Source organism: Babylonia areolata, chromosome 21 (genome assembly GCF_041734735.1).
Source record: "Babylonia areolata isolate BAREFJ2019XMU chromosome 21, ASM4173473v1, whole genome shotgun sequence".
In the NCBI taxonomy this organism is placed as follows: domain Eukaryota; kingdom Metazoa; phylum Mollusca; class Gastropoda; order Neogastropoda; family Buccinidae; genus Babylonia; species Babylonia areolata.
The window spans coordinates 2,384,685-2,399,887 of NC_134896.1; the positions used below are offsets into that span (position 1 = coordinate 2,384,685).

A 15,203-nucleotide genomic window follows, 5' to 3' on the forward strand; every position below is an offset into this window, starting at 1 on the left:
AGTTCTTTTGAAGAACATTGTGTTGACACTGTCATGACTGTGCAGTTGATTTTATTTGATTTGCTAATGCCTGGAGTAGTTAATTTTTACTCTGTGGTATGCAGTCTTGTATATTAATACATGTACACTTACACATATTATTTTAATATTTGTATGTGTGCATGGGTGTGTGCTTGTTGGTGTGCATGTGTGTGTGGGTGGTCTGTGTGTGCACACTTGCTGCCACCATCAGATGCAACGCCAGCAGAGCGGGAGGATTTGTTCATTCAGAAGATCCGGCAGTGTATAGTACTGTTTGACTTTGTACAAGACCCTCTGAGTGACTTGAAATGGAAGGAGGTGAAGCGAGCAGCTTTGAACGAGATGGTGGAGTATGTGACTCAGAACAGGAGCGTCATTACTGAGGCCATCTACCCAGAGGCCATCACCATGGTAATTAAAAGTCATGTCTGTGTGTCTGTCGTTTGTCTTTCTTTCTGTCTTCTCCATGCTAATGATAATGTCATATCCTGTGTGCACCATTTGTCTCTCTTTGTCATCATCACCTTGGCAGTGGTAATGTCATGGCCTGTGTGCACTGTTTGTGATTCTTTTTGTCATCACTATAGTAATGATAATGTCATGTCCAGTGTATACTGTATGTCTGTATCTATCTCAGTGTCGATCATCATTATGGCAGTGATAGTGTCATGTCCTGTATGTTCTGCTTGTCTCTTTCTGTTATTACCATGGTAACAATAATGTCATGTCCAGTGCACACTGTCTTTCTTTCTGATAACACAGTGGTAACAGTAGGTACATGTCCTGTGTGTACTGTTTGTATCTGTCATTACCATGGTAACAATAATGTCCTGTCCAGTGCACACTGTCTTTCTTTCTGATAACACAGTTGTAACAGTAGGTACATGTCCTGTGTGCACTGTTTGTATCTTTTTCCATCACTATGGTAATAATCAATGTCATGTCCTGTTTGTACTGCTTGTCTTTTTCTGTCATTACCATGGTAACAATAATGTCCTGTCCATTGCACACTGTCTTTCTTTCTGATAACACAGTGGTAACAGTGGGTACATGTCCTGTGTGCACTGTTTGTATCTTTTTCCATCACTATGGTAATAATGTCATGTCCTGTTTGTACTGCTTGTCTTTTTCTGTCATTACCATGGTAACAATAATGTCCTGTCCTGTGCACACTGTCTTCCTTTCTGATAACACAGTGGTAACAGTAGGTACATGTCCTGTGTGCACTGTTTGTATGTTTTTCCATCACTATGGTAATAATAATCAATGTCATGTCCTGTTTGTACTGCTTGTCTTTTTCTGTCATTACCATGGTAACAATAATGTCCTGTCCTGTGCACACTGTCTTCCTTTCTGATAACACAGTGGTAACAGTAGGTACATGTCCTGTGTGCACTGTTTGTATGTTTTTCCATCACTATGGTAATAATAATCAATGTCATGTCCTGTTTGTACTGCTTGTCTTTTTCTGTCATTACCATGGTAACAATAATGTCCTGTCCTGTGCACACCGTCTTTCTTTCTGATATCACAGTGGTAACAATAGTGACATATCCTGTGTGTACTGTTTGTCTCTTTTTATCTTTACTGTGGTAATAATAATGTCATGTCCTGTGTGAACTGTTTGTCTCTGTCATTACCATGGTAACAATAATGTAATGTCCTGTGCACACTGTCTGTCTTTCTGATATCACAGTGGTAACAATAGTGACATGTACTGTGTGCACTGTTTTTCTCTTTATCATCACTATGATAATAATAATGTCATGTCCTGTGTGTACTGCTTGTCATCACCATGGCAACGTCATATCCTGTATACATGTACTGCCTGTCTCTTTCTTTCTGTCATTTCCATGGCAGTGATAATGTTGTATCCTGTGTGCACTGTTTGTCTTTCTTTCTGATATCACCGTGTTAACAATGTCATGTCCTGTGTGTACTGTTTGTTTGTTTCTTTCTGTTATCACCATGGTAACGATAATGTCATGTCCTGTGTTATGTATATACTGCTCGTCGCTTTCTGTAACTACCATGGTAACAATAATGTCATGTCCAATGTTATGTGTTATATATATATATATATATATATATATATATATATATATATATATATATATATATATATATACTGCTTGTCACTTTCTGTCACTACCATGGTAATGATAATGTCATGTTCTGTGTTATGTATATATACTGCTCATCACGTATATATACTGCTCGTCTCTTTCTGTCACTACCATGGTAACGATGATGTCATGTCCTGTATGCACTGTTTGTCTGTTTCTTTCTTTTTGTCATCCTGGTGGTAACAATATTGTCATATATCCTGTGTGTACTGCTTGTCTCTTTCTTTCTGTCACTATCATGTTAATGATAATGTCATGTCCTGTGTTATGTATATACTGCTCATCATTTTCTTTCTGTCATTACTAGTAACGATAATATCATGTCCTGTGTTATATATATATATATACTGCTTGTCATTTTCTTTCTGTAACTACCATGGTAACGACAATGTCATGTCCTGTGTTACGTATATACTGCTCGTCATTTTCTTTCTGTCACTACCATGGTAACGATAATGTCATGTCCTGTGTTATGTATATACTGCTCATCATTTTCTTTCTGTCACTACCATGGTAATGATAATGTCATATCCTGTGTTATGTATATACTGCTCATCACTGTGTGTACTGCTTGTCTCTTTCTTTCTGTCATTACCATGGTAACGATAATGTGCCCTGTGTGCAGTGTCTGTTTCTGTGTTTGTCTCTCAGTTTCAGTCTCTCTGAACTGTGCATACTGTTGGGAAAATGACATGGGGTCTTTTTGACCTGTCAGTCTCCTTCAGCCATGCAGAGACTGTCAGAAAAAGGACATGGCATAGTGTTTGAGTGTTTGCAGTCTTGCATGTGATTATTTTTCAGATTTGAGGGGTCAGGATTATGAATACCAATGAAAAGAGAGGAAAGAAAAATGTTCTCCACTTGATCTGCTGCCACTTTGGGTTGATACAAAGTTTTAGGACACAGCCATTGTGCAACAAAAGAAAAGAGCAATTTTTTCCTTGCATGCTAATTGCTAGTCATTGCTCCATACACCTGGGCTGTAGTTATTGACTTTTCACTTGTGCCAAGTTGTGGATAGTTACTGAATTCAAAAGAAACATTGATACCATTTTCACATAAAAATGTTAACTTGAGTGACACAAGCATTGGTCTGTGTGCTAAACTTCAGCTACATGCAGCTGTGTACAACTGCAAGTTTGAAATATTGTGAAAATAAAAGGGATCATGCAGGATTATTTTTTTAATGCAGCTAGTGCAAGTGGATTGCAAACCACAGACATTGTTTGTAACATCTGTCAAAGCCCAAAGAGAAGCAGGTAGCAGCAGGCACCAAAAGAGCAATGTTTGTGATTTTGCTTACTTGTACACTCTGTGCTGTTCACTCAAAGCCCATTGTGTGTGCTGTGTGATAAATATGTGGTGTGTTTGCAAACATTTTGAATGTCAGATCATTTGACGATATTGAAACTCCTGTGTGAGAAATATGTGGTGTGTGTGCAAACACTGTGAATGTCAGATCATTTGACGATATTGAAACTCCTGTGTGAGAAATATGTGGTGTGTGTGCAAACACTGTGAATGTCAGATCATTTGACGATATTGAAACTCCTGTGTGAGAAATATGTGGTGTGTGTGTAAACACTGAATGTCAGATCATTTGATGTTGAAACGTCTGTGTGATGAATGCATGGTGTGTGTGTAAACACTTTGAACATTGTATCATTTGATGATGTTGAAACTTCTGTGTGATTGATAACAGCATGCAAGCAAACACTTTGAACATCAGCTGTTTGATGGTGTTGAAACTCCTGTTGAACATCAGCTGTTTGATGGTGTTGAAACTCCTGTTGATAAATTTATGATTTTATATTTAGTATGAGAACTTTGAACATCAGCTCATTTGATGTGATCTCTTTCTCCCAAAACACTGGAACCACCTGTACTTCACTGAAGTAAATTCTGTGGGTTTGAAGATGATGTGTGAAATACTGAAAATGGTAATGGTCTCTGAATTGGTGAATGGAAAATTTGCCTTTAAAAAGTGAAAGGCGGGTTGAAGTGATGTCCTGGCATGACATAGCATGAAACTTAAAGGCAATGCTGAGGTTTCTTTCTCTTTAGTCAGCTGGTGATAATGATGATGCTGAAGACTGATTCATTGATTTTTTTGTCACTCTTTGTGGACCATGATTTTAAGGAGAATGTGTGGTTTAACAAAAGATCTGATTTTGTTCGCAGTATGCAGTCAACTTGTTTCGGACACTACCTCCATCCTCAAATCCTAGTGGTGCTGAGTTTGATCCAGAGGAAGATGAACCAACGTTGGAGGCTGCCTGGCCACACTTACAGGTAGAAGACTGCATAATAAAGTTTTTTTTGTTATAAACACACCTTGATACCAGATATGACAGGACTCTGTCTCTGTTATGCTACCTGATGAATATGTAATAAAGACATACTGATAGGGTGGATTCTTTCTCTGTCACACTACCTGATAATGTAATGAACACATTTGATAGGACAGACTCTGTGTCACACTACTGGATAAATTTGTAATTGTAATAAGCACACTTTGATAGGACACTGTTTAACACTACCTGATAAATAAACACACTGTCAGGACTGATTCTTTCTCTGTCACACAGAAAACTTTCCTCACAACTTCCAAATATTACTGTCTGTTACTAGGTACTCCAAACTGACGCCAAAAGCCGGAAAATCGGCGACCATAACCGAATTATGTAATTTTTTATTTGCCAATATTTTATATAATATGAACTAGAATGAAATAAAAACAACTGTGAAATAAAGCTTAACTTTCTGTTGTTTGATCAATATGTTAATTTTTATCTGTTTAACTGAATTACTTTGATATTCGATTGTGAACAACCCCACCAGAGCCGCGATCGCATAATGTCATGCCGTCTTCATGTCGTTTGCATCACACCAGCTTAATATATTGCTCTGCTGCTTTTCATAAGTGGTCAGTTCCCAAAATATCCAGTGAGGTGAAAGAGGATAAAATTAGCCTCATTTTCACACCTATTTGCCTGTGGTTGCGCTGTTTTTACAATGTTTAAAGATAAGTGAAATGTTTGAAGATGATTTTAAATCTCTTCGGTTCAACATATAAAGTGTGCAACCAGTCAGTTTGTAGATCGATCCTTTTGCAACAAAATTGCTACAATTATAAGCCCCAGTTTTAAACTGATGCGAAACGAGAGTTGAGTTGGTGGCGCTGTGACTTCGACTTGTGCTGGAGCAAAATGGCTGGTGTATTGTGGCGCTGTAACTTCGACTGGTGCTGGAGCAAAATGGCTGATGCCGATGCTGCACAAGGCAGACTATATTTTTCTTACATAAGATACAGACATGTGCATATTTTTCTTACATAAGATACAGACATGTATGTAGTTTGTTTTCATAACAAAAATAGTGTGATTTGTCTTTTGCTGTGAATAAAACTGTTATTCACTTTTGTTTTACTTTGATATATTGTATTTATACCTTTTCCCTCCATTATTAGGTCTTTTGCTATGCTGGATACTGCAGTCTGATGGCCTGTCCTGTGAGAATGTTACTGCAGTCTGATAAAGGCCCATCCTGTGAGAATGTTACTGCAGTCTGTTAAAGGCCCATCCTGTGAGACTGTTACTGCAGTCTGATAAAGGCCCATCCTGTGAGAATGTTACTGCAGTCTGATAAAGGCCCATCCTGTGAGACTGTTACTGCAGTCTGATAAAGGCCCATCCTGTGAGAATGTTACTGCAGTCTGATAAAGTCCCCTCCTGTGAGAATGTTACTGCAGTCAGATAAAGGCCCATCCTGTGAGACTGTTACTGCAGTCTGATAAAGGCCCATCCTGTGGAGAATGTTACTGCAGTCTGATAAAGGCCCATCCTGTGAGACTGTTACTGCAGTCTGATAAAGGCCCATCCTGTGAGAATGTTACGGCAGTCTGATAAAGGCCCATCCTGTGAGAATGTTACTGCAGTCTGATAAAGGCCCATCCTGTGAGAATGTTACTGCAGTCTGATAAAGGCCCATCCTGTGAGAATGTTACTGCAGTCTGATAAAGGCCCATCCTGTGAGAATGTTACTGCAGTCTGATAAAGGCCCATCCTGTGAGACTGTTACTGCAGTCTGATAAAGGCCCATCCTGTGAGACTGTTACTGCAGTCTGATAAAGGCCCATCCTGTGAGAATGTTACTGCAGTCTGTTAAAGGCCCATCCTGTGAGAATGTTACTGCAGTCTGTTAAAGGCCCATCCTGTGAGAATGTTACTGCAGTCTGATAAAGGCCCATCCTGTGAGAATGTTACTGCAGTCTGATAAAGGCCCATCCTGTGAGACTGTTACTGCAGTCTGATAAAGGCCCATCCTGTGAGAATGTTACTGCAGTCTGATAAAGGCCCATCCTGTGAGACTGTTACTGCAGTCTGATAAAGGCCCATCCTGTGAGAATGTTCGGTATGCCTGCCAGATCTTACTGTTCAAAAATGTGTTTCAGTGTTTATAGGTTAAACCCCCTTCTTTTTTGTCCACTTTTTGTGTTTCCCAGAATCCTGTTATTCTCCCCCTAATGACAGTCTTTAAAAAATAACAGTACGGTAATTGTGTTCAGGCGTGATGCTCTGTTTTCAGAGATTCCAACTGTTAGGATTTCACCGTATTTTGTTACACTTGATCGCAGTTTGTTCAGGTGTTATGCCAATGTCAAAATTATTCCTACAAGTTGACTGCATAGCATGGTCACATGCTTTTCTGTTGTAACAATACCCAGGTGCTCTAGACTTATCAATCAAGGGGCCAGGGCAGTCACTACTAACCTTGGTCTCATGTGATGATGCTTAGCTAATCCCATGTGTTTACATTGAAACAGCATTGAGTGGACCAATTAGCTTAATCATTTGCCTGAACAAGAGAGGAGTGGTTAAATCAAGTTGCGTTTCAGTCAGACAGCGTCTGTGCCCAGTGGATTAAGCTTGTAGATAAAATGTACATTTGCTGTGGCTTGGAGTCCTAGTGATCCTACCATATTCAGAATGTACCTACCAAATTTCCTGGTTGTTCTTACAAACACTTGACAGGGGTTGGCATCTCTGTGTTTTGTTGAGGCTTCGGTCTGGGCAGAGAAAAAGATCTCAGGCTTGAGTAGGTCTCTCTGCTTGCACCGCAGGTGCCAGGTGTATATATCAGATACGAGGTGTAATGACATAATGGTTTACTTGTGTGTTGGTGCCAGTTATATTATTATATATCAGATACGAGGTGTAATGACATAATGGTTTACTTGTGTGTTGGTGCCAGTTATATTATTATATATCAGATGTGAGGTGTAATGACATAATGGTTTACTTGTGTGTTGGTGCCAGTTATATTATTATATATCAGATGTGAGGTGTAATGACATTGGTTTACTTGTGTGTTGGTGCCAGTTATATTATTATATATCAGATATGAGGTGTAATGACATAATGGTTTACTTGTGCGTTGGTGCCAGTTATATTATTATATATCAGATATGAGGTGTAATGACATAATGGTTTACTTGTGCGTTGGTGCCAGTTATATTATTATATATCAGATATGAGGTGTAATGACATAATGGTTTACTTGTGTGTTGGTGTCAATGATATTATACATCAAATATGAGGTGTAATGACATAATGGTTAACATGTGTGTTGGTGCCAGTTATATATATATATCAGATATGAGGTGTGATGGCATATATCAGATATGAGGTGTGATGGCATAGCAGTTTACATGTGTGTTGGTGCCAGTTATATATATATCAGATATGAGGTGTGATGGCATAGTGGTTTACGTGTGTGTTGGTGCCAGCTAAACATTATATCAGATATCAGGTGTAATGACATTATGGTTTACATGTGTGTTAGTACCAGTTATATATATATATCAGATATGAGGTGTGAGGGCATAGTGGTTTACATGTGTGTTGGTGCCAGCTGTACATTATATCGGATATGAGGGTTAATGACATAGCAGTTTACATGTGTGTTGGTGCCAGCTATACATTATATCAGATATGAGGTGTAATGACATTGTAGTTTACATGTGTGTTGGTGCCAGCTATACATTATATCAGATATGAGGTGTGATGGCATAGTGGTTTACGTGTGTTGGTGCCAGCTATACATTATATCAGATATGAGCTGTAATGACATAGCAGTTTACATGTGTTTTGGTGCCAGCTATACATTATATCGGATATGAGCTGTAATGACATAGCAGTGTGGTGCTCATCTTCAGGCTGAAAAATATTATGCCTATTTATGGTATTGCATCTTGGTCCTATTGCTTCTCCTACTTCGTTGTGTGAATATTGTGCTTATTCAGAACAGGAAAATGTATTATGAATCATCATGTGTGTGTTTGCATGTTTGTGGTTGAGAGCTATGAATATTGCTTTTAGAAATGTACTACTGTATTTGAAATGTATTTGTGTGCAGTTGGTGTATGAGTTCTTCTTGAGGTTTTTGGAGTCTCCAGATTTCCAGCCCAACACAGCCAAACGTTATATAGACCAGAAGTTTGTTTTGCAAGTAAGTGCTTGCTGGCTTCTTGTATATTGTCATCATATTATGATTGTGTTTGGAGTTTTTGTTTTGTTCGTTGGTTTGACCCATTTCTTCATCCTACCCTCTAGTCCATGTTTTGTCTGATCCATGTCTTCATCCTACCCTCTGGTCCATGTTTTGTCTGATCTATGTCTTCATCCTACCCTGTTGTCCATGTTTTGTCTGATCCATGTCTTCATCCTACCCTGTTGTCCATGTTTTGTCTGATCCATGTCTTCATCCTACCCTGTTGTCCATGTTTTGTCTGATCTATGTCTTCATCCTACCCTCTAGTCCATGTTTTGTCTGATCTATGTCTTCATCCTACCCTCTGGTCCATGTTTTGTCTGATCTATGTCTTCATCCTACCCTGTTGTCCATGTTTTGTCTGATCCATTTCTTCATCCTACCCTGTTGTCCATGTTTTGTCTGATCCATTTCTTCATCCTACCCTTTTGTCCATGTTTTGTCTGATCCATTTCTTCATCCTACCCTGTTGTCCATGTTTTGTCTGATCCGTGTCTTCATCCTACCCTGTTGTCCATGTTTTGTCTGACCCATGTCTTCATCCTACCCTGTTGTCCATGTTTTGTCTGATCCATGTCTTCATCCTACCCTGTTGTCCATGTTTTGTCTGACCCATGTCTTCATCCTACCCTGTTGTCCATGTTTTTTGTGGACCTGTTTAATAGTGAAGACCTGACAATGAACAGTGTGGCATGTTTGATTGTGAAGACCTGATTGATAGTGAAGACCTGACAGGGAACAGTGTTGCATGTTTGATAGTGAAGACCTGACAGTGAATGGTGTGGCATGTTTGATAGTGAAGACCTGACAGTGAATGGTGTGGCATGTTTGATTGTAAAGACCTGTTTGATTGTGAAGACCTGATTGATAGTGAAGACCTGACAGGGAACAGTGTTGCGTGTTTGATAGTGAAGACCTGACAGTGAATGGTGTGGCATGTTTGATAGTGAAGACCTGTTTGATAGTGAAGACCTGACAGAGAATGGTGTGGCATGTTTGATAGTGAAGACCTGTTTGATAGTGAAGACCTGTTTGATAGTGAAGACCTGACAGTGAATGGTGTGGCATGTTTGATAGTGAAGACCTGTTTGATAGTGAAGACCTGACAGTGAACGGTGTGGCATGTTTGATAGTCAAGACCTGTTTGATAGTGAAGACCCCACAATGAACTGTGTGGCATATTTGATATTGACGACCTGATAGTGAATAGTGTTGCATGTTTGATTGTGAAGACCTGACAGTGAATAGTGTGGCATGTTTGATAGTGAAGACCTGTTTGATAGTGAAGACCCCACAATGAACTGTGTGGCATGTTTGATATTGACGACCTGACAGTGAATAGTGTTGCATGTTTGATTGTGAAGACCTGTTTGATAGTGAAGACCTGACAGTGAATAGTGTGGCATGTTTGATAGTGAAGACCTGACAGTGAACGGTGTGGCATGTTTGATAGTGAAGACCTGTTTGATAGTGAAGACCTGACAGTGAATAGTGTGGCATGTTTGATAGTGAAGACCTGATTGATAGTGAAGACCCCACAATGAACTGTGTGGCATGTTAGTGACGACCTGATTGATACTATGATAGTGAAGACCTGATAATGAAAGGTGTGGACCATTTCAGCTTCTGGACCTGTTTGATTGTGAAGACCTGAAGACCAGTTTGATAGTGAAGACCTGAAGACCTGTTTGATAGTGAAGACCTGTTTGATGGTAAGACCTGACAATGAACGTTGTGGACCTTTTTCAGCTTCTGGACCTGTTTGATAGTGAAGACCCCAGGGAGCGAGATTTCCTCAAGACAATACTACACAGGATATACGGCAAATTCCTTGGCCTGCGTGCTTTCATTCGCAAACACATCAACAACATTTTCTACAGGTCAGTCTTCTTTGATCTGATGTGGATGTCTGTGCTGTATTATCTGTTGGGGTGTGACAGTGTGTGCTGTGAATGTCTGTTGGGGTGTGACACAGTGTGTGCTGTGAATGTCTGTTGGGGTGTGACAGTGTGTGCTGTGAATGTCTGTTGGGGTGTGACACAGTGTGTGCTGTGGATGTCTGTTGGGATGTGACACAGTGTGTGCTGTGGATGTCTGTTGGGATGTGACACAGTGTGTGCTGTGGATGTCTGTTGGGATGTGACACAGTGTGTGCTGTGGATGTCTGTTGGGGTGTGACACAGTGTGTGCTGTGGATGTCTGTTGGGATGTGACACAGTGTGTGCTGTGGATGTCTGTTGGGATGTGACACAGTGTGTGCTGTGGATGTCTGTTAGGATGTGACACAGTGTGTGCTGTATTGTCTGTTGGGGTGTGACACAGTGTGTGCTGTGGATGTCTGTTTGGATGTGACACAGTGTGTGCTGTGGATGTCTGTTTGGATGTGACACAGTGTGTGCTGTATTGTCTGTTAGGATGTGACACAGTGTGTGCTGTGGATGTCTGTTGGGATGTGACACAGTATGTGCTGTGGATGTCTGTTGGGATGTGACACAGTGTGTGCTGTATTGTCTGTTAGGATGTGACACAGTGTGTGCTGTGGATGTCTGTTGGGATGTGACACAGTGTATGCTGTGGATGTCTGTTGGGATGTGACACAGTGTGTGCTGTGGATGTCTGTTGGGGTGTGACACAGTATGTGCTGTGGATGTCTGTTGGGATGTGACACAGTGTGTGCTGTGGATGTCTGTTAGGATGTGACACAGTGTGTGCTGTGGATGTCTGTTGGGGTGTGACACAGTATGTGCTGTGGATGTGTGTTGGGATGTGACACAGTGTGTGCTGTGGATGTCTGTTTGGATGTGACACAGTGTGTACTGTATTGTCTGTTGGGGTGTGACACAGTGTGTGCTGTGGATGTCTGTTTGGATGTGACACAGTGTGTACTGTATTGTCTGTTGGGGTGTGACACAGTGTGTGCTGTGGATGTCTGTTGGGATGTGACACAGTGTGTGCTGTGGATGTCTGTTGGGATGTGACACAGTGTGTGCTGTGGATGTCTGTTGGGATGTGACACAGTGTGTGCTGTGTTGTCTGTTGGGATGTGACACAGTGTGTGCTGTGGATGTCTGTTGGGATGTGACACAGTGTGTGCTGTGGATGTCTGTTGGGATGTGACACAGTGTGTGCTGTGGATGTCTGTTGGGATGTGACACAGTATGTGCTGTGGATGTCTGTTGGGATGTGACACAGTGTGTGCTGTGGATGTCTGTTGGGATGTGACACAGTGTGTGCTGTGGATGTCTGTTGGGATGTGACACAGTGTGTGCTGTATTGTCTGTTGGGGTGTGACACAGTGTGTGCTGTGGATGTCTGTTTGGATGTGACACAGTGTGTGCTGTATTGTCTGTTAGGATGTGACACAGTGTGTGCTGTATTGTCTGTTGGGGTGTGACACAGTGTGTGCTGTGTTGTCTGTTGGGATGTGACACAGTGTGTGCTGTATTGTCGGGATGTGACACAGTGTGTGCTGTGGATGTCTGTTGGGGTGTGACACAGTGTGTGCTGTATTGTCTGTTGGGGTGTGACACAGTGTGTGCTGTGGATGTCTGTTGGGATGTGACACAGTGTGTGCTGTGGATGTCTGTTGGGGTGTGACACAGTGTGTGCTGTGGATGTCTGTTGGGATGTGACACAGTGTGTGCTGTATTGTCTGTTGGGGTGTGACACAGTGTGTGCTGTGGATGTCTGTTGGGATGTGACACAGTGTGTACTGTGGATGTCTGTTAGGATGTGACACAGTGTGTGCTGTGGATGTCTGTTAGGATGTGACACAGTGTGTGCTGTGGATGTCTGTGCTGTCAGAACATGTCAGTGATTCACACTTGTGTTTTGGAGTATAATTCTTTGCATCAAGTAAAGAATTATCTTGTTTGAATGCAGGAAAAAAAAAAGAGAGGAAAAAAATGTGCGTCAGTATATGGAACTTGAAGGTATAAAATAAAAATGAAAAGAATGCATAGCTGTTTGGTTGTGTGGTTTTTTTTTGTTTTTGTTTTTAATTGACCTTGAAGTGAGTTGAACACTGTATTGTATTGAGAGGGGCCTTGAACAGTGTTGTATTGAGATGAACATTGAGCAGTGTGTTGTATTGAGAGGGACATTAAACAGTGTGTTGTATTGAGAGGGACATTGAGCAGTGTGTTGTATTGAGATGAACATTGAGCAGTGTGTTGTATTGAGAGGGACATTAAACAGTGTGTTGTATTGAGAGGGACATTGAGCAGTGTGTTGTATTGAGAGGGACATTAAACAGTGTGTTGTATTGAGAGGGACATTGAGCAGTGTGTTGTATTGAGAGGGACATTAAACAGTGTGTTGTATTGAGAGGGACATTGAGCAGTGTGTTGTATTGAGAGGGACATTAAACAGTGTGTTGTATTGAGAGGGACATTGAGCAGTGTGTTGTATTGAGAGGGACATTAAACAGTGTGTTGTATTGAGAGGGACATTGAACAGTGTGTTGTATTGAGAGGGACATTAAACAGTGTGTTGTATTGAGAGGGACATTAAACAGTGTGTTGTATTGAGAGGGACATTGAACAGTGTGTTGTATTGAGAGGGACATTGAGCAGTGTGTTGTATTGAGAGGGACATTAAACAGTGTTTTGTATTGAGAGGGACATTGAACAGTGTGTTGTAAGAGGGACATTGAACAGTGTGTTGTATTGAGAGGGACATTGAACAGTGTGTTGTATTGAGACTAATAAAAAGTGTTTTGTATTGAGAGGGACATTGAACAGTGTGTTGTATTGAGAGGGACATTGAACTGTGTGTTGTATTGAGAGTGGCATTAAAAAGTGTTTTGTATTGAGAGGGGCATTGAACAGTGTGTTGTATTGAGAGGGACATTGAACATCGAACAGTGTGTTGTATTGGGATAAACCTTAAAGTGGCCAGTGGTGCAGTATTGATTGAAGCTTGGCACAGAAGGAGCATATGTAATTGATGGAAACCAAGATAGTTCAAAGCCCAGTAGTCCTGGAATCAGTGAATGATGATCCCTTGGTTTTATGTCCTGCAATCAGTGAATGGTGATCTCTTGGTTTAATGTCCTGCAGCCAGTGAATAATGATCCCTTGGTTTAATGTCCTGCAATCAGTGAATGATCATCCCTTTGTTTAATGTCCTGGAATCAGTGAATGGTGATCTCTTGGTTTAATGTCCTGCAGCCAGTGAATAATGATCCCTTGGTTTAATGTCCTGCAATCAGTGAATGATCATCCCTTTGTTTAATGTCCTGGAATCGGTGAATAATGATCCATGGTTTAATGTCCTGCAATCAGTGAATGATCATTCCTTTGTTTAATGTCCTGGAATCAGTGAATGATGATCCATGGTTTAATGTCCTGCCATCAGTGAATGATGATCCATGGTTTAATGTCCTGCCATCAGTGAATGATGATCCATGGTTTAATGTCCTGCAATCAGTGAATAATGATCCATGGTTTAATGTCCTGCCATCAGTGAATGATGATCCATGGTTTAATGTCCTGGCATCAGTGAATGATGATCCATGGTTTAATGTCCTGCCATCAGTGAATGATGATCCATGGTTTAATGTCCTGCCATCAGTGAATGATGATCCATGGTTTAATGTCCTGCCATCAGTGAATGATGATCCATGGTTTAATGTCCTGCAATCAGTGAATGATGATCCATGGTTTAATGTCCTGCAATCAGTGGATGATATCCCTTTGTTTAATGTCCAGGAATCAGTGAATGATGATCCATGGTTTAATGTCCTGCAATCAGTGAATGATATCTCTTTGTTTAATGTCCTGTAATCAGTGAATGATGACCCCTTGGTTTAATGTCCTGTAATCAGTGAATGGTGATCCCTTGGTTTAATGTCCTGCGATCAGTGAATGATAATCCCGTGGTTTAATGCCGAGTGATCCTGGAATCCATGAATGGAGATTATCCCATGGTTTAATACCCAGTGGTCCAGAAATCGGTGAATGATAATCCCTTGGTTTAATGCCCATAGATCCTGGAATCCATGAATGGAGATGATCCCATGGTTTATTGCCCAATGGTCCTGAAATAAGTAAATGATAATCCCTTAGTTTAATGCCCAGTGGTTCAGGAATCTGTGACTGATGATCATTTTAATGGCTTGTGGCTCAGGAATCAGTGACTGATGATCCCTCATTTCAGTGTCACGTGGTCCAGGAATCGGTGAATGGACATGATCCCTTTGACATAGTTTCAGTTTACCTTTATTAAACACCAAAAGAGTAGCAGTTTTTGTTTTTCTTCCTATTTGTAGGAACATGTGATGCTTACACTTTGTTATTTTTCAGCTTTATATATGAAACAGAACATCATAACGGCATCGCAGAATTGTTGGAAATCCTAGGAAGGTTGGTACCTCTTTCTGTTTTAGTATTATTGGAACAGAGTCAGTATATCAGTAATGCTAATTCTTCTTCTTCTGTTTTTTTTCATAACTCACCTTGTATAGTTAAAGTTATCAGAAGATGCATTTTAGAATTTTGTCTT

At 40.6% G+C, this 15,203-nt stretch overlaps 1 protein-coding gene across 4 annotated transcripts in view; it reads left to right on the top strand.

The window, feature by feature from the left end:
- LOC143296524 (serine/threonine-protein phosphatase 2A 56 kDa regulatory subunit gamma isoform-like) overlaps positions 1 to 15,203 on the top strand; it is a 62,527-nt gene that overhangs the window by 7,077 nt on the left and 40,247 nt on the right. For all 4 annotated transcript variants that reach the window (XR_013057152.1, XM_076608525.1, XM_076608523.1 and 1 more), the window contains exons 4-8: positions 233 to 432; positions 4,329 to 4,439; positions 8,565 to 8,657; positions 10,449 to 10,579; positions 15,005 to 15,064. Coding sequence is in view for 3 of the 4 variants with exons in the window: in XM_076608525.1 (XP_076464640.1) it covers positions 233 to 432; positions 4,329 to 4,439; positions 8,565 to 8,657; positions 10,449 to 10,579; positions 15,005 to 15,064 (595 nt within the window). In the remaining variant the exon portion in view is untranslated. The remainder of the gene's footprint in view (positions 1 to 232; positions 433 to 4,328; positions 4,440 to 8,564; positions 8,658 to 10,448; positions 10,580 to 15,004; positions 15,065 to 15,203) is intronic.